At 51.4% G+C, this 18,886-nt stretch overlaps 1 protein-coding gene across 14 annotated transcripts in view; it reads left to right on the forward strand.

The window, feature by feature from the left end:
- Positions 1-18,886, forward strand: part of CACNA1G (calcium voltage-gated channel subunit alpha1 G) — a 149,839-nt gene that overhangs the window by 40,065 nt on the left and 90,888 nt on the right. For all 14 annotated transcript variants that reach the window (XM_074888963.1, XM_074888962.1, XM_074888948.1 and 11 more), the window contains exons 2-5: positions 5,662-5,773; positions 6,272-6,405; positions 16,138-16,235; positions 18,251-18,410. In XM_074888963.1, coding sequence (XP_074745064.1) covers positions 5,662-5,773; positions 6,272-6,405; positions 16,138-16,235; positions 18,251-18,410 — 504 coding nt within the window. The remainder of the gene's footprint in view (positions 1-5,661; positions 5,774-6,271; positions 6,406-16,137; positions 16,236-18,250; positions 18,411-18,886) is intronic.

Consider the following 18,886-nt stretch of genomic DNA (forward strand, 5'->3'; position numbering starts at 1 on the left):
GCATGAATTAAAATAACCTCCTGGGTCTGTCTGTGCTGTGAGGGAAGCAGTTTTGAGCGCTGCAGAGCAGTGATGAGGCAGGATGCTCCCTGACTGGCTCTTTCCCGGCTCAGAGCCTGCGGCCGGGGATGTGCCAGGCTCAGGGGGGTTATGCTGGCTCCTGGCAGCGTGTCCTCGGGCAACTGGATGCGGTGACCCGGGATGGGGCCGGCGCAGGCACATCATGGCAATGTTCTCTGAGCAGTGTTTGAATTTTTAAGCCCCTTTGCTGCAGCCCCACCAGAGGAGAGCCTCTTGGCTTTGCTTTCCAGGAAATGCCCTGGCAATAGGACTCGCCTGGCACAAATCCCTGTGGGCCACGGGGCAGGAGGCATCCACTCCATTACATGCGTGCAGCGAGCGTGCCCCGGGCTGCCATGCCCGCAGCGGGTTATCCACCCTGCCAGGAAAAAGCAGTTTTGCCACCAGCGTGGTGCAGCGATGCTGCGGGAAGGGCTGTAAACCTGCCACATCTTCCCCGCTTCATTCTGCTCTTGTGTTCCCCGGAGGGAGGGGAGGTACCGTGCCTGGAAAAGCACCTGGGAGGGCAAACCCATGGGAGAGAGTCCATGTCAGGATTGCAGCGGGGCAGATCCCTGCCAGCACTCGGCTGTCAGCCAGGCGAGTGGATTCACCGGGCAAAGAAGCTCTGAGAGCACCTTTGGCATGCAGCATCCAAGGGGATGCAGATGCTAAAAGCAAAAGATGGGTGCTGGTTTTGCTTTTGAAGGAATATGATAGGAAAAAAAAACATCCAATTAAATGTCCAGGGTTGTGATGGGAATCCTATAACCTTTCAACAGGGCATGGCACGAGGACCCTTTTCCTGTTGGCCTGGTGCAGCCAGAGGCAAAGCTGGGAAGGGGTTATTATTTCCATCCGTGAGGCAGATTAATTCTGAGGACTTTTAACTTCCCTTGCAAAAGGCCTGAATTAATGTTTTAGGATTTTAGTCCCTGCCTCTTCCCGCCCCCCCAAAGGCCAGACCCTGGAAGTCCCATTATGCTCCTGTCAAAGGGGCTATTTCTGGAATTGATGATATGAATGGAGCCTAAAACTCTGCTCTCATTAACGTCTGCAGCTTATCCCAGTGTCACTCCTAAGCTGGTGGGACTTGGTGACACTGCAGGGGAGGGCTGTCATTTCAACCCAATTTTCACATCACATTTGCACAAAAATTTCCAGGCCTCGCCAGCGCTTGCTACACATTTGTCAAATACCAGCCACTGTCCCGGTGAGCAAAGGCTTTGCCTGGCACAAAAGAAATGACCATGGGTGGTGATGGGGGACCTGATCATGGCTGTGACTATGGCCTGTGGGTCTGAACAACCTCTCCTTGCCCAGAAAACAGGCAGCAGAGCAGAGCCGAGGTGTCACCTGGCTGGGTCCAGGCGGTTCAATGTGTTTTTATGGTTGGGTTTTATTGCAGGATAGCTGCAGGGCTGCCTGCAGAGTCCTGCTCCCCATTGTGCTGGCTGTGCTTTTGGGGAGTCCCACCCCATCTCTTGGCAATGACAGGATGGCAGCACGTTGCCTTGGAGCTGGTGCTTTGCTGGAGCACCAGCGCTGCTAAGGGAGAGCTGGAGGAGGGGGTCAGGGGAGGAGCTGGAGGAGCTGGACAGCAGAGAGAGGGATGCAGGGAAGGAGGAGACAGGGGATGGCAGAAGCTGCCTGGGAGTAGCAGAGCACCAAGGGAAAAAATAAATATCAGTCCCATGGAAGAGCGTGTGTCCCTGTAAAGCACCACTAAACACTGCCCTCCGTACCTGGCTCAGCCGTTAGCACGGGTGGGTGCCCAGCCCTCCGGGGAAGGGACCACCGTCTCTGGGGACGGGCGATGCAGCAGCACGGTGGTGCCCACTCTCCCCATCTCCAAGCCAAGGACACGCTGGGAGCAGGGTGTGTGCGCCGGCTCAGCGGAGAGAGCCGGGGCTGCTGATGGACCCAGCACTGTGCCCACCATCATCTTGGTTGCTGCTGCCCTCAAGCAACAGCTTTCCATTTAATTCACTTGCTGGGGAATTTGATCCAAACTTCTGCAACCAAATCATAGCAAGCATAATGCAATATCTTTCTCTTTTGATTATGTTAAGCTGGGTAGTGCTGGCTAATTGAATCTGGGGCTCTTGCCTCTTAATTACGAAAGGTCAGGCTCTGCTGAGCGCGGGCAGGTAGCACGGGGATCGCTCGTGGTGGGAAGGGGGCTGAGGGCTCGTGCTCTGTGGAAAGGCTTCTGTTCATAACAAGTGACTGACTTCTGCATATTTTCCTTTTCTTTTGGTGCTCTTTATCTAATGAATTTTAAGAGTCAGGTTACGCCAAAAGTGTTACTGGATATTTCTGTGTGGCAAAACCAGGTTTTTTTAATTGAAAAGAATCTGTGAGCATGTTGGCTGTCTGTCTTGACCAAGTGGATGGTAAAAATGTGGATTTTTAAGAATAAGCTGGGGTGAGCAGGTGACCCTGAAGAGCGGGGACTCTGACACCCGTGGGATGGAGCAGATGGGGCGATTACTTGCTGTGTGCACGTGAACCCCATTGTTCATTTCTTTTGAACATCAGCCCTATGCATCCTGCCTGCTCAGCGCAAGGAGGGGGCAGGACCCCCCAGGGCCAGCTCCGCTCCCGGTGAATATTTATCTCATGCACCCCGGGCTGTGGGCTCAGCTCAGCACCAGGGCAAGGGGCAGTGGCGGCGCTGCCGAGAGTTTGCCTCTTCCTCCTCCTCGCCTTAGCTGCTGGCCGAGCACCAGCACTGTCTCTGGTACTTCCCAAAGCCCCTTTGCCCCTTCACTGCCCACGCAGCAGCAGCGAGCAGCATTCAATAAAGCACCTTCTGCTTTTACTAATTGAAGAGTTTCCCTTTGTCAGCCTCTCGGCTCAAAGGAGGGTCGGTACAAAGCCGTAGCCATCAGCACTTTGTGTGGCTCTGAAAATCCCATTAGCAGAAGAAAGAGCTTGAAGTTTCATTCAGCTGGAAAAAAAAAAAAAAGGCAAAAAAAAAAAAATATCCCCCCTCCAAGCTTCTGATCTATCAGCTGCACATTAAAATACCACCCTCAGCACCACCGGGGTCCCTGTCCCAGGAATACTCAATCAGGGTGAAGTGTTATATTGGACTGAAATGTATTTGCTTGAGGGAGCGATATGCTGATAAGTGGGTCTACGGTTAAAGCTGGGGAAAAAATCCTGCCATCAGCAAATAAAATCCCCTCCTTCTCCACAGGTCCCCCCCTTCCCCAGGCTGTTTCCCTGCCCATGGGATGTTTGATCCTGCAAGGGGAGCTGGGGTGTGGGAGTGTGGGGTGGGAGGGCAGGGACCAGCCCTGGGCTGAGGGCATGGACAGAGCTGGGTGGGGATGGGATGGGGAGATTCCCCATCACCTCGCTGGGGAGGGCAGTGAGGGGGGCCATGCCTGTGCCAGTACCTGTGCCAAGATGGGGGTGCTGGGGCTCTGGGCAGGTGGGGGATGCTGCCTGCCTGCCTGCACTGGGGGGGGACCCTTTGGTGGATGCAGCTCTGGCGCTGGTCCCCACATCTGCCTCCCGGCTGCACTTTGTTCCCCAGGTGCAGCAGGCTGTGGCATCTCAGGGGGCTGTGCTCTCCTGGCTACCCTCCGCTTGTAATTAGTTACTGGTGCCGGTGCCAGCACGCTAATGAGCATCGAGGGGCACCCACAGCTTTGCCGTCTGTGGCATGCTGGAGGAGGACAGGGAGGGTGCCCCGGGTGCTGTCCTGTGCTGTTCCTCCCATTTCAGCCCCCGCTCAGCCCTTTGTGCTGGACATGGGGCTGCAGTGAGCTCGGATCTGCCCCGCTGCCCTGGCTGGGTGTTAGGGCTGCTCTAGGCCTGGGAGAGGGAGGAGGTGAGATCAGAGAGGCTCCATGCAGATGCACATCCTGGTTGTGTGCCCATCTCTGCTCACTCAGGAGCTTGCAGACCCCAGCCAGCACCACGCAGCTGCCCGCCATGGCAAAAGCATCACCCAGGTCCCGTGCCCAGCTGACATGGAGCCCGTGGAGGAGAGCCAGGCCCAGTGCAGGGTCTTCTCCACTGCCATGGAAGAATTTGCATGAAGCTTTGCCTGTCTGAGGAAGCATCCATCTGTCTCTGCAGGTTTTGACCCAACCAAGCAGGCTACTCCCGAGCCTCCTCGCTCCCTGCTGAATATCTCTCACAGCCCTTGTAGACGCTCGTTCTGTCACCCGTTTGGGATCTTACAGGGTTTTTTTAAATTCTTTTTGTTCTCAGGGGCTTTGCAGTTCCTCACTGGCAGGGCCATGGCCACAGCTGGCTCTGCAGGGGGATGCTTTCCAGCCCCGCCAGCCGGGGAACGCCTGCGCATCCCCTGCAGCTGCTGCCCCCTCCTCCAGCTCCCCTCCACGCCTGCCCCTGCAGGACTATATTTGAGCTAAATATTCCAGCTCATAGCCCCAACCTGACAGTTGGAATGTCTATCCCGATATCTTGTAAACATTTCTTCCGATTAAAAGATCCAGATTGCCGACGACCCAGCCGTGACTCAGCCCCATGTGATTTCCCAGGAATTCGCCCAGGATGGGTGGCAGGAGCTGCCAGCTCCAGCCCCGCACGCCCAGGGGGAGGCACCTGCTGATTCATCCTCACCTTCTTCTTCCCCAGCCAGATAACGCTACAGCACGGGCTCCCAAACACCACCCGCTGCCGCGTTGCAGTGAAAGCTCTTGTCTGACAAGGGTCGTGCTTATTTTCCTAGAGCCTGGAAGCTGCTGCCTGCATCCAGGCAGGAGCATGGCCCCAACTGCCTGCGGATTGTGGCAGTCGATGGGGTGTTTTCTGTGCTAGGCTGGAAGATAACCCCAGTGCCACATTGTATTGGTTCCTGGATTTTGCATCTCTGTGCCCCTGGCAGTCGGGAGCTGGCTGCAATGCCCTCTAGAAGAATGCAAAAAATTTGGTACCAGGTTTGAACGATCCCTTTGAGGATTAGTGGCAACAGCACGCTTTATTCTGCCCAGAAGTAACAGCATCCAAAGTCTGTCCGGCTGCTCAGCTCTTTAAAATTGCTCCAAGGGGCAGCAGTCAGGGTAGGGGATGGGCTCTGCTGGCCCTCACAGTCTTAAAGGCTTTTAGGCAGTTAGTTAATGGTTTTGACAGTCTTAATTTGGACTGGGAATGAAAAGTGCAAGCAGTGACTTCAGGGAAACGCCCCTGGGATAAGCCGTGACATGGTTAATAGAAAATTGTAATGTTGTTAAAGTGCTTTTCCATAAAATGCCAGAAGAAGAAATTAACGGTGTGGAGTTCATTTTTTTTTTTTCCCTAAAAGTTGATATCGTTCTTTTAATTTAATTTTTTAATCTATCACATCAGCACTCAGCACTCTTGCCATGCAACTTTCATTTTATAGCAGTTTTCATACTGGCTGTAGCCACTGATGTCAGTGTGGGCAGCACATGCTGTCAGTTTGCTGTGCAGGTATCTAAACAGCAGGCAGACGTTCCATGCAACACCAGATAAAGTCTAAGAAGAGACGCTGGTGTGCACCTTGCTTTAAAGACCAAAATAACCTTTCTGATTCGGTGGTGGCTGCTCGCAGATGCTTGTCTGGGTCCGTTGCTTCCTTGACGGGGTGTCGTGCAGGTGGTTCGAGAGGGTGAGCATGCTGGTGATCCTGCTCAACTGCGTGACGCTGGGCATGTTCCACCCCTGCGAGGACATCGCCTGCGACTCGCCGCGCTGCAGGATCCTCCAGGTACAGCCCGTGGCCTGGCCGCTGCTTTTAGCTTCATGACAGCCCCGGGTTGATGTGAAGTGGGAAGGACCTGGCTGCAGCCGAAGCAGAGGTGGCCTCGTGTCCCGGGATGGCTGGGTCCTGCCTGTGCTGGTTGTCCCACCAGCTCTTAGAAAATGCTGATTTTGGTGCTCAAATGTGAAGGATGTCATCAGGCAAAGCCCCTGCCAGGCTGTGCTGGCCCCAGCTTAGCCAAGCCTTGCTTGGAGTGCTTGGGGAGGGTTAACCATCTAGTTTATAGTGAAAGCAGAGCTCAAAATATACTTGTCCCTTTATCCTAGTACTGTGGGTGCTGTTGGCCAGTCTGGGTTGGGGAAAGACATGGAGCTGCTCTCAGAGTTGCCTCTGCCCAGGGATTTAGTGCAAGAGGAGACCTTGTTGGACTCAGGTCTCTAATTTCCTCCCCTGGTACAAGTGTGCAGCGATGCAGCATTCCTCCTCCCTTCCTTTCTTTTGCAGAGCTTTGACGATTTCATCTTTGCCTTCTTTGCTGTGGAAATGATTGTTAAGATGATCGCACTGGGGATTTTTGGGAAGAAATGCTATTTGGGAGACACGTGGAACCGCCTGGACTTCTTCATTGTCATCGCAGGGTAAGCTTGGCATGACGGGTCCCCCTCTCCCCGTGCCTCTCTGTTGACATTCGTCCCTAGGCGAGCATTGGATATGGAGGAGAGGCTGGTTTGCAGCAGTGAAGGCTGGGGGCTTGCTGGACATTGGTGCTGTCGGTGATGTCCATCCTGGCTCCGCAGTGATCCCCAGATCACTGCCTGGACTGCAGCAGTCCCTCCAGTCCTCTCCATAGCTCGCGGGAGAGCTGATGCTCAGCTCATGGAGAGAGTGGGGCAGGGCAATAAAAGCTGTTTGCGGTGAATTTTGACAGCTTATGCCCTGGGGCTCCTCGTCGGTCACTGGGTTCGACTCTTCTCCCTCCAGCCCTGCCAGTAGTTTTGGTTTCCATCGAGTGAGGTGGCGGCAGAGCGGGCGGTTGGGAGCACGGAGCAGCATGCCAGGGAGGATAGTTCACTGAAATGTGCATGATTGCCCTCATTATTACACTTTTTTTTTTTTTTGAGGGAAAGCGACCAAGTTTGCCTTTTTGAGTGTTTTCCTTTCAGAGGCACCTGGTTTGAATTAAAGGCTCTTCCAGCACCCGAGAGTCTCCTGGCGGAGGCTGGAAATCCACATGAAAAGTCCCTGGCCCCCAGCCAGCGAGCTGAGTTTCTTTGACACATGAATCACTTGCCGGCCTTCGCCTCCCCTCCCCGCTCCAAGAGCCCAAAGACTGTTGGGGAAACAGTGGTTTTTTCCTCTTTTGATAGAGCTAGAGATCAAATTTACTGGATTTTCCTGGAAAGGAGCAGGGGACCCTCCCAGCTGGGCTGTTTATCTGGCATGGGTTTGGTGTGCCCCAAGAAGGGGCAACACCTTGGTGGGCTCTGCTTATGATCCATCACCAACCAGGGTCATGGCACACCCTTCTGCCAGGCAGCTGGGAGAACCAAAACAGTGGCCCAATAAAACCAGTAAGGAGGTGCCAGGTCTCCCAGTGCATCCTTCGCCTGGGAAACTCATTGCCACAGGGTGCTGCAGAGGCCAAAAGATGTAGCAAAGCTCAAGACCCAGACTGGAGGCAGAGATGGAGCCAGAAAGGCCAAGAAACAGTCCCCATAAACCCGTCTTCTGCAGGAGGCCACAAGCTCGTGCCTTCCAGCTGCACCAGCCTCTGGCTCCTTGGCTTAGGAAAGGCTCAAAGTTTCCTCTTGAAGTGTCTGAGCAACATTAGGGGCTGCAGCGATGGGATGTTGGACAAAGTCAGACCCTGGGTCCAGTTGGCTCTGGTAGGATTGTAAACATCAGACACACAGCCAAGGGCTGGATCCTGCTAAAGCCACCCAGTTTATTTTTTATTTCTTCTTTATTATTTCTTATACTAGAATTAGGTGTGATGAAGAACCAGACCCAAGCAAAGCCAGACATCCCACCTGGGGAGGCTCGGGGAGGCATGGTGGTGGGTGCTGGGCTGCTTCCAGCTCTGCCCCCTCAGGGTGCTGCTGCGTTCCCCCCCCAGCCCGTCCTGGCCTTGCCTGTTGAGCTTGCAGAGCCTTTGGAGCTAGAGTTATCCTTGATGTGCTTCTATGGAGACCCTGTCGTGATGAGACCTCAGTCTAGAGGGACATCAGCAGAGACTGTCCTAACTCCTATGCCAAAATAGAGCTGCACTTTGCTTAAGCAAGTATCAAATCTCCTGCATGTGGACGGGTGTTTGGGTGTGTGAGAGCCGCCTCCTTCCCCGGCAGAGTGTGGAAAGTGGCACCAACCTCCCCTCTGGTGCAGCCGCCTTCCCACATCCCCCATGCACGGAGGCATTTATTTCTTGCAGAGGTTTTGCAGACTTGCAGCTTGACTGCTCCTGTGACTCCTGCCAGGTCAGCTTTGCCTCTCACTAAATGATGGGTCTTTCCTTCATGTGCATGAACTGTTCCCATCTGGGCCCCGTCAAAACCAATTCAGCTGACAAAGGATCGAACTGAATTTAAATACAAAGCGGAGACTCTCCTCCCCCAGCTCCTGCTTTCTCTGCTCCCTTTCGCATCCTTGTTTTCTCCTTCAGCCCTCACCCATCCATCCTGGAGCACTGCATCCTGCTCGGAGCATTGCTGCTGTCCTGGAGGGTCCTTCAGCCATCCCCGGCAGCACTGAGTGCCGGGGAAAGCTGAAGGGGCTGCAGGAATGGGCCACTACTGCAGCAGAGGAAAAAATAAGGGACCCAAGCCCATTACTGGACTCAAGTAGGTAAAAACCACTGTATGGATAAGAGAAAAAAGTACTCCAGGGTCAAATCCCAACCAGATGGAGAGAAATTCCTCTGGTAGCCCCTGAGTGCAGCTCTGTGGATCCCACATGGGGCAAATTACCCCGATGAGCATCCAGATCATGGTGCTAACAGCAGAGCACGGGAGCAAGGGACGAGCCAAGCTCGATGGGAAGTCATCTTGCATCTGAGTGGGTGCATGATGCCAGAAAAGGGGCCAGAGCTGAGCTGTGGCCCTGGAGGGGACTGTGCACCAGGGCAATCCTCAGATTCCTGCTGTATTTGCTGGATACCCAATAAAGTGCATCACATTTTTATGTAGGTCTTGTGTAAGGTCTTCAGTGTCGTTCCCCAGTGAAATGACAGGGAAGAGACCCCCAAACTGGCATTTCCACATGGCCCTGGTGACCACAACAAAGCAGCTCTGCTTCTGCCTTCCCACTTTTTTTCCTCCCTTTTTTGTGCAAGACATGGGAGGAGGGAAGCAGCGGGACAGCATGGGCTCCCCAGTGCCTGGCATGTCCCCAGGCTCCTGCTCTTCTGCTTCCTTGCCCAGAAGGTGATGGCAGGGAGAGAGGAGAAGCAGCAAACAGTGTCTGCGGGGCATCGTGTGGGGAAGGCATGTCATGCCGGGGGGCACGTGGGATGTGCTGCACGCTGGGACTATACATTCCCACGGGCACACCATCCATAGAAACCCTGCCCAACCACCACCGGTCTAGAAGAAGCTTCCAAAAAAACCCCCAGAAACTTGTAGTTTTTCATCCTCCCCATTCCCTGAGAAGTTTCTGGACGTGACAGAGGTTAACATCAAAGAGAAACCTTTTTGTGTGTGTTTGTCCCAAATCTGCCGCTTGCAGAGGGCTGGGAGAGCCGCTTGGGTGCTGTGTTCACTCCTGCCGCGCTGCTGGCCACTTTCATGGCATGTCATTAAGTACTTCTCAGCTCTGTTAAACTGTCCAGACCAATCTCATGAGCTCATGGAGAGTAAATGACTTCTTTGTGACAATGTAATGCAATTAGCGCTAATTGTAGAGTGTGTAATGTCTGCAACGCATCTCTGTAATTACAGTAAAACTTGCTGGAGATGAGAATAGTGCTGTATTATCAAAACTCAGCTTAGTGAACCACGTCTTTGGCTGTAGGTTACGGAGTTGCATGGGGAAGAGGGAAGAAAAAAAAGCGATGAATGGCATAATTATGTTGTGTTATGTTAAAGGAGAGGATTTAGGGAGTTCACTTTTGAGAGAACACTTGAAGGTTAACAGGCTTTGCAAGCCAGCTCACCCTCTAAAGACGGTTCAATATGATTTTGATCTCTCCCAGCATAAGATGCAGAGGTATCAAGGATGAACACTTGTTTACATCCAAAAATATGCAAAAGTGTTTACAGTTTAGTGCTGACTGGGGCTTGGGCTGGTGAACCGAAGTTGTGGGATGGAGATGTGCCCTGACTTGCTGTCTCCCTGGCTGCTCCAGGACCCAGCACCCACTCTGCCTCCCTCTCCTCTGGGCAGGGCGCAGGGACCTCTTCTCTGATCAGTCTGTGGGAAGAGAGTAGCCACAGGTGGAGATCTACCTGCTCCTTAGCTGGAGCCATCCCTATCCCCAGGGACTTTGCTGCGGTCCCACCAGCTTGCAGGACATCAGCTTGTTTTGACTTTGGTCAGATAAAGACTTCCCTGAACTTCTGCATCCCTGTGGACTGAATTGTGTTTTAAACCATCCTCATCAAAACCAACAAAAAACCCCTATGGTTGATTGTTTTCTCAGGAGAGAGGCTTTAAATCAGGGGATAATTTGGTGCTGTAAGAGTTTACAGGGTTCCTCTCTGCCTTCTCTAGACACAGGGTCGAGCAGGGCTCTGGATCCGTGCCCGTGTTTCTGCTCCCCTCCGAGCAGGGCTGTGCATCATCCCGTGTTTGAGTTGTGCAGGTCTGTTGTTACTCTGAGCTCAGTCAGTTGTTTGGCCAAGTCTGTGGAGTCGTGTTTGTGCTTTGCTCATTGTAACGGTAACGGGCCTCTTAAAAGACTTTGCAGGAAAGTTAAACACTTCTGGAATATTTTGCTTACAATTTGAGACGAGCTGGGGCTGGAGGTGGTTGGCAGGCTTCTTTCTTCAGAAACAGAGACACCTTTTCTTTTTCTCTTTGCTTCCTGAATACTTCTAGTGTTTGTTATCATTTTTTCTCCCACTGTTGAAGGCTATATTAAAGAGTTAGCTCCACTGAAGCCTTCATAAACAACGCTTAAGGATGTCTTGCTCCCTCCTGATTTTGAGTGCTGAATTTCAGGGATGAAATATGCTGCGGGAAGCCTTACTGTATTTATAAGTAACAGGAGAGAAAGTCCCCCACTCCATCCCTGCTCCATCTAAACCTGGATGGTTTCTGAAAAGCTTTTTAGCTTCAAAATTGGGATAAGGGCAATGCTGCCAGACTGATCTCCGTGGGGAGCGGTGACCCTGTGGCTGCAGCAGCCAGAGCAAGGTTCCTGCTGGGTGCTTTGGGTGAAGCTGCCAGCGTGTGGCCTTCACCTCACAGTGCCGGTTCCCTTCATAAGCAGGCAGGGCTCTTCTAAAGGGTGCTTTAGCCATGTGAGACTGATCAAGGGGCTGTTTCAACTCCCCGGTTCAGACATGGGGAAGAAAGTCGCAGTGTGGGGCTCCCCACAGGGGTCCCTGCTGCAGCATCCCGCTGTGACTGCAGGAAAAGGCTGTTCTTTCCCCATGTGTTAGTTCCTTCATCCCTTAAAAAAAAATAAAATGACAGGCAGGGATGAATGTTGCTTTTTCATCCCCTCCATCTGCCTGTATTGATCCCTCTCGCAGCGAGGAATAGCACCTTGGAGACATGGATGCGTGGTGCCCTCTGCGCTGTCTGGGCACCATGAGTGCTGTGGGGTAATTGCCCGTGTAAGTGGCCGATTTGCACACGCAATTACCCAATGTGCAATCACAGCCACAGCCCCTTTGAGCTGCAGTGAAAGCCGCACCAAACCCTCTCCCAGGAGCCTGCCCCTCTCCAGTGCTTTCTGGGATGGATGCGAGTGTCCTGGAAGCTGGGAGCCTCCTCCCAGGGCCCCACTGCATCCTGGCTAATCCTGAATTAGGTGCTCTTTGCTCTGAGCAGAAGTGGCAGAACCACATCAAGCCGATCCTCATGATTGCAAACCTTCAGGAGTTCAAAATCTGGGGTCGAGCTTTGCAGTTTGATGCTTTAAGTGACTTTTGGGAGGACCCTTTTTTTGGGGTCGACATAGCGCTGAGAGATATGGTGTAGATGGGAACTGGCAGTGTTAGGTTAATGGTTGGACTAGATGATCTCAAGGTCCTTTCCAACCTAGTTGATTCTGTGATTCTGTGATTCAGTGAGGAGCAGCCGAGACCCGGGGCTGGGGAAGTCCCCCGGCTGTGGACACTCTCTGCTCCATGCCGCCTTACCGCAGCCTTGGAAGCAGAGCATCCCGAGCAAGCTGCGTCCCTGACTCACAGAAACCTGCTGGGTAAAAGAAACCCCTCAGCAGCCTCCCTCGCAGCTGAGCTGACTCAAACCCACCTGTGAAAAGACATGGGTTTTTTTAAGTTTTAGGACTTTTTTAAAGATAATTCTTTAGTTTCTTTCAGTTCTTGAGCTGAACTTGCTGCTGCTTCAAAGGCCTCATTAGTCAAGTGTCCTGGCTGGGACACACGGTGCGGCCGGATGCAGGAGGCTGCAGGGTTCACGCTCTCTCCAGTACTATTATTTTTATTCTTGTCAGCTTGATTAAAATGAGTATTTTTAAAATTAAGCAACACCCACAAACGCAGTGAGACTCGTGAGGCTTAAAAAGCAGCTCCTGAGCAAAAGCAGAACACAGCAAAGCTGACGAGGGCTGGGAGGAAATTTCATTCCAGCTTTCTGAAGATACAAACGCTGCCTAAATAATTTCCCCTTGTCTTTTCCAACACCGATGGCTTAATATCACCCACTGATTACTGCGCTTTGTAGATAAAGGGTGCCTATATGCTCAGTTTTGGAAACCTTTTAACGCTGAATAAATCTGAGCCTATCTCTTGCCAGCAGTGAGCAGCGGCTCTGTGTCTCTGCGGGCAGAGGGGCGGGCAGCTCCCGGGATGCTGCCCTGCCTACAGGCATTGGCTGCTTTGCTAAGGGTTCCTTGTGTGACCTTGATCATGTCCCCTGGCTGTACAGCATCCCCGGCTCCCAGCTGTGAAAGGGGAGAGTTCAGATTTTCCTCAGAAACTCCATGACTCTGATGGGCCTTCACACCATCTTCTGCTTCCTGAGCAGGAGTGATCCTGGGGATCGGAGCGGAGCCAGGGCTGAGAGCAGGGTGGGTTGGAGAGGTGATTCTGGGTAGGTGTGGGAAGGGCTTTGTCAGCATTTCTGTGCTCTGTTAGAGGCTCACTGGGTGAGAAGAGCCCCTTCAACCCCTCCTGTGATGCCCCTGAGCATCACTTCTGCGAGCCCTTTGCCGCAGGCAGGGGTGCTGCCTGACACCGAGCTTATGAGATCCTTCCCAATGCTTTGGGTTTTATATGAAAGAAACCCCAGCGTGCTCCAAGTCTCGCTATCTCCAGGCAGAACAGGAATGAATTTCAGCTGTCCAGTCCATCCTGAGCCATCCCTTATGTCTGTCTGCTGAGTCCCGGGAGGTTTCCTTCTCAGAGGAGTGTTTGCCAAAGGTTTGCATCAGCTCGCTCCCTGCATCCCACCACCAGCCCGCTGTACGTCTGGCTTTGCAGATGCTCTGCTTTTATTCTTAGAAAGTCCTAAATATTTCCGCTTTCCTTCTGAATAACTCCAGCGATTGAGGGTTGCTGATCACTGACGAGTCTCAGCATTTGCTATGAATCCATCCTATTTAATGCTGAGTATTTTTCCGAGCCTTTAACTTGGCTGAGCACCCGGGTCCGTGGCAGAGGCGCTGACAGGCATCGCGCTTTCCCGTTGGAACAGAAATGACATTTGAGTTGAAGCTTCATCGGGGGCTTTTTACACTGCAGATTTTCAATGCGTAAATGTTATGTATGCTGGTAAATGCACCTGTCACCTCGCCAGTTGGTGACATCCTGACATTTGCTCTCACTGGGTGTCTTCCCTTGCTAGGGACGTGAATTGATTCCTCCCGTGCATGGCCTTGCCTTGGGAAGTGACCTTCGAGCTGGGAAGGGGAGGCATTCTTGTTGGACTTGCTCTTTAGTGACTGATTTTTACCCACATTTTTTTCCCCCAATACTGGGTTCTCTCAAGGCTCTTGAGCTGTTAGTTATCAGCAATGTCTGGATCCTGTAGTCTAGGTCTGGGGCTGAGCTTGCAGTGCTGTAATGCTGGCACTGGTAGCAGTGTCTGGCAGCAGAGGTAGGAGGGCACCTACCTGCTCTTGGTCTTGGTGTTCAAGTGTTTGCTCAAACCACTGTGTTGTTGTTTGGTTGTTTTTTTAAATATGGCATTATAATTGTTGTTTAATATGTTAAATCAAAATGCATTTCACAACATACCCATTGCAGCTTACAAGAATATGCATCTCTGGAAGCGAGTCTAGAGCTGTCATTAATCAGAAAATGGTATGCCTTGGTGCAAATAACCATATGCTGCTCTGAATTTTGCTGGTAGCCTCCGTTTTAAAAATGAATGAAAGAAAAGCTGTATGTTTGACACGGGCTTTTTACCTGAATGCTGCAAACCATACAAAAATCTTTTCAAACAGTGAGTGCAACTTGAGAAGCATTAAAGCCCAGGGAAATTGCTGCCCCTCTCCTTACGCTGCCTTCTTCTCTGGTCAGAAGATGAGAACAAACTCCTAGCATTCATGTGTGCCTGTCCAAAGTTCAGCTTCTGGGACCGTCCCACCGCTGTGGCTGTCAGCTCAATACAGAGGAATATGTTGGGGTTATTTTGATCTTAGATAGGTTTGATCATCATCATCATCCTCATTAGAGCCTATCAAGAGAAATTGGATAAAGTGTCACTGCATCGAGTGTGGAGTCATGTATTTGGGGGCTAGAAAGAGAAAGTCTTCTCCACCCTGGGTGCTCCTCACCTGCTGATGGCCGGGAGGGAGGAGAGTGGCTTTGGCTGATCACAGCAAGAGCAGAAACCTCCAGTGTGCTGCAGCCGTGACAAAGCTCACACAGCACTGATGAGTCCTGGGATTTCCAGCAGGGAGGGAGGCAGCAGCACTGATGCCTTTGTGCAAGGTGCCAGCAAAGCCTCCTCCAGAAGCTTGATGTCTAATCAGATAAGATTAATTCAGGCCAGGGCAGGTGTGGAGAAAGGTTGTGACTGGGAAGCAGAGAGCCTGTCTGCGAGATGGGGCTGGAAGAGCTTGGTTTGTTTGGCTTTGCAAAATCGAGGCTGAGAGGAGATGTGATTTGTCCTCTGTAAATATATCAGGTGGGTAAACACCAGGGACAAAGAACAGCTATAGAAGCTACTTAAAAGACAATGCTGCCGTAAGAACAAATGGATATGAGCTTGTCCTGAATAAATTCAGGCTGAAAGTTAGGCTTCTAACAATCAAAATTGGAGGAAGGGAACCACGCAACCAGCTTTGAGATGGAACTTGATAATTTTTGGAAGAGATTAATATCCTGTGGTTGCCTATGGCAGCAGGAGCCTGGCTGTATGGGGAGCCTCGTGGTCCTCTTCCTTGCCTTTGCCTGGCTCTGCCTCTTCAAGAATGCTTTTGGGCAGAGCTCTTGTGTCTTCCCACGTCTGGAGAGCAAAGTCCTGGTGGTGACATGACTGATGGCCCCACTGTGCTTGAGCAAAGGTGCCATGAGCAGAGCGAGATGGTGCTGGGGGACCCCAGGAAGTTCAAGTGCATCCTCACACTAAGTCATGTGAAGGTTGCACCTCAGTGTCCTGAGCTGTGAAATAACCCCATCAGGCATGGCGTAGGAGCACTGGGAGGTTCCTTGGTCCATGTTTGCCCCATTTGTTATCTACAAGTGTTACCAGTTTTGATTTGTGCACTTGCCTGTCCACCTGAGTCCCGCCTGCCAATGACCTCTGCTGGGTAGAGCTAGCATAGCTCAGTGTCCTGTGCTGCAGACCTCCTCTGCCCCATGGAAAGGTTCTGCGACAGGGGATGCTCCTCTCTTCTTTTCAGGGTTGTGGTGGTGCTCATCAGAGCAAACCCAGATTCATTAGAGTATCTGTACAACTGTTAAAAACAGGGCTGTGTCTGGAAATTGCCCCCCTGCAGTGTGCAGGGACTTTCAGAAGCTTCTGCTCTGGACCTGTGCAAAAACAGTAACCAAAGCAGATGAGAGAGAGAGATCTGTGGCTGTGTGAGCTGGTGTATCGCATTCTTGCTCATTGACTTTATTCTGATACGCAAACAGCCCTTAATTAATTCTTCTGGCAAACTTTCCTGATGGGAGAGATGCAGTAACAAGTCCCTCTGTGAGCGGTTGGCATATAATGTTTGATTTACAGTGTTTGATAATCTAACATTTCTCCAGAAGATCCTTGATGCTCCTCTGTGTTCGTGTCTTTTGCAGGATGCTGGAGTATTCCCTGGACCTGCAGAACGTCAGCTTCTCAGCGGTCCGCACTGTCCGTGTCCTGCGGCCGCTCAGGGCCATTAACAGGGTCCCCAGTAAGTCAGATCCTTATTCCTCCCAGTTGATGCAAGTTCTCCGTATCTGTGCCCCAAAGATGGAAGAGCGAACACAGATGCTTCCCATCTTACGCTGCAGCTCAAACATTCACCCAAGCCTGGTAGTGCTAAGGTCCTACCATCACTCTTTGGTTTCCAGTGCCCGTCACTCTCCTACTTTAAATAAAATTCCTTTTGACACCTGTGGCATCAGAGATGAGCCACCAGTCAATAAGATATCCAGGACTGTCTTCAGACACCTACCTTTCTCATCTGAAGAGGGACTTAGGAGGCTGCTAAGGTGAAGGGATGCAGGTGATAGGGACTGGCTGAGCCAACAGCCTTTGCCAGGCAGCACAGGCAGAAGGCTCTGAGCCATGCCGCTCCCACCCTCCCTGTGCTACCCCATCCTTTTCTGGAGAAATTGGGGTGAGAAAATCTTGTTGTGCCTGGAGACAGCCCCCCGGGAGGTGCTGAGGAGCCTCCTCTTGGAGCATCTCTTGCTCTGGTCCCCAGAGCTGGTCCATATAGCCCCAAACCCCGGCATCTCCAACGCAAGCCTGGGTGGGATGGGAGGTGGCTATTCAGTCCTGGTTTATCAGGCCATTGCAAACCCAACCAGACTGCCCAGGGCCGTTCCTGCTGTGCCATGCTGGGCAAAACCCAGAGCTCTGCGAGCGGTGCTGAGCTCCATCCCTCTCGACCACTGTACGGATCAGGTGTGTTAGGCATAAGTACAACTGCATCAGAAACATCATTTTCCTGATCCTACAATCCTGGGTATAGAGTCCAGCATTTTTTCAACCAAATTAAATTCAAGTCTGTACTCCCCTATCTGAACTAGCCCAATGCCTTGACGAGAACTAATCACCTTCAGTTCTGTCTACTGATGATGGAGGTGCTTGGGCTGTATCTATTTTTCTGATCCTGACTCTTGAACTTAATCTGGCTTTGCTGCTGCTGTTTCAGTCATTATGGTAGTTCCAGAATCCTGTTTGCAATGGTTTTTTTTATCCCCACTGCTGAACTGATGGATGGCTGAATTTATCCGCCACTGTCTAACTGGGGATGTAATTCACTTAATGTATTTTGAAATCCCAGGTAATTTATCTTGGCTTCTCTGCAATGTAGTTACAATGGGATAGAAATGTAAGGTGGGAAAAGAAAAGAAAAAAGAGAGTTTTGTATGATGATAAATGCAGTAACTACAGAAAGTCATTTCAGTTAATTAGGAGTTGACGCAAGGTGGTTGTTCCCCAGCAGAGAAGTAGAAGAAAAAACCTGATAGAGGAGGTGACAGCATCTGGAAGAGAGAAAAAAGTTGTCTTGAAGTATCAAAGTAAAGGGTGCAGCAGTAAAGCTTTCTTTAAATGAAAATCAATATTAGTGAGTGAGAGAATGCAGAAGATGGGAAAAAAGGAGAGCGAGAGATGAGCAGAATATTACAGAGACGTCAGATGAAATCAATTTTTTTGTGTGTAAATGTCAAGTTGAAGTCACCATCAATTTGTCTTTGTTACAGAACTGACTGTTCCTGAACTTGTGAGAATTAACTGCCAGAGAGAGTCCTGTATTTTAAGGAAGAGAGGGGATTTAGGGTAGATGAGGGGAATTAGGGAGGGGAGGGAATTTTAATATATACTGAGTGGGGAAGGAAATATGACTGAGCAAGGGAAAACATCAGTTCGGTCTCAGGGAAGAAAGGAGACAGATAATAGCTAGAAAACTTCAGGAGAAGAGGACTTGAGATGGGGAGTGAAGGGAGAGGAGTGGGGAAGGTAGGTCATGTGCCCAGGAGCAGGGCATGGATGAAGGGGGTTATCCCAGGGGCTTGGGGAGGAAACCAGAGGAGACTGAGGAGCTGCAGGTGTTTGCAAGCCATGTGTGTATGACAGGGATGGTGGTTGGAAAGGCAGTGGCTATCAGTGGAAGGAAAGCATGGATGGTAAGGAAAAAGTCAGAAGAACATAGCTGGAATAAGAAAATTCAGCTGTGGACTTTTCTCTCCACCTCAGGTATGCGCATCCTGGTGACGCTTCTTTTGGACACGCTGCCCATGCTGGGGAATGTCCTCCTCCTCTGCTTCTTCGTCTTCTTCATCTTTGGTATTGTGGGAGTCCAGCTGTGGGCAGGTTTGCTCAGGAACCGCTGCTTCCTCCCCGAGAACTTCAGTATGTAAGTCTGCAAGGGCAGCAGAAGTGTCTCTCCAGCTTGGGCGAGTCTGTCCCTCCAGGAGACAAGGATGTCATCCTCCATTAAAAAGCCCTGATCTTCTGTAAATGCTCTCTGCTCCTAAATGCTGCCACAACTCCTGCTCAGGCACACACGGCCAGAACAGAACAAGCTGTGACAATTTGCAATTAGAGTCCTGCAAAGCTGTCCTTAACCCTCAGCCAGACCTTGGGAACCTCTGTGATATGACCCTCCAAAAAGCTCCTCAGAATAAGAGTTCAAGCTTTCTAAATTCAGCATATCATTAACGTGTGACCTTTTCTGCGTTTGTTGAGCCGTTGAGTTCTGAATCCCATTCAGCAGCTGGTAGTGTTTATTGGTACGGCATTTGTAATCCCACCTAAATCCCAGGGAGAGCTGATGGAGCTACCATACATTTTGTGATGCTAGATCCTTCTCAGTCTGAGCAAGAGATAGTC

Source organism: Strix uralensis, chromosome 19 (genome assembly GCF_047716275.1).
Source record: "Strix uralensis isolate ZFMK-TIS-50842 chromosome 19, bStrUra1, whole genome shotgun sequence".
Lineage (NCBI taxonomy): Eukaryota > Metazoa > Chordata > Aves > Strigiformes > Strigidae > Strix > Strix uralensis.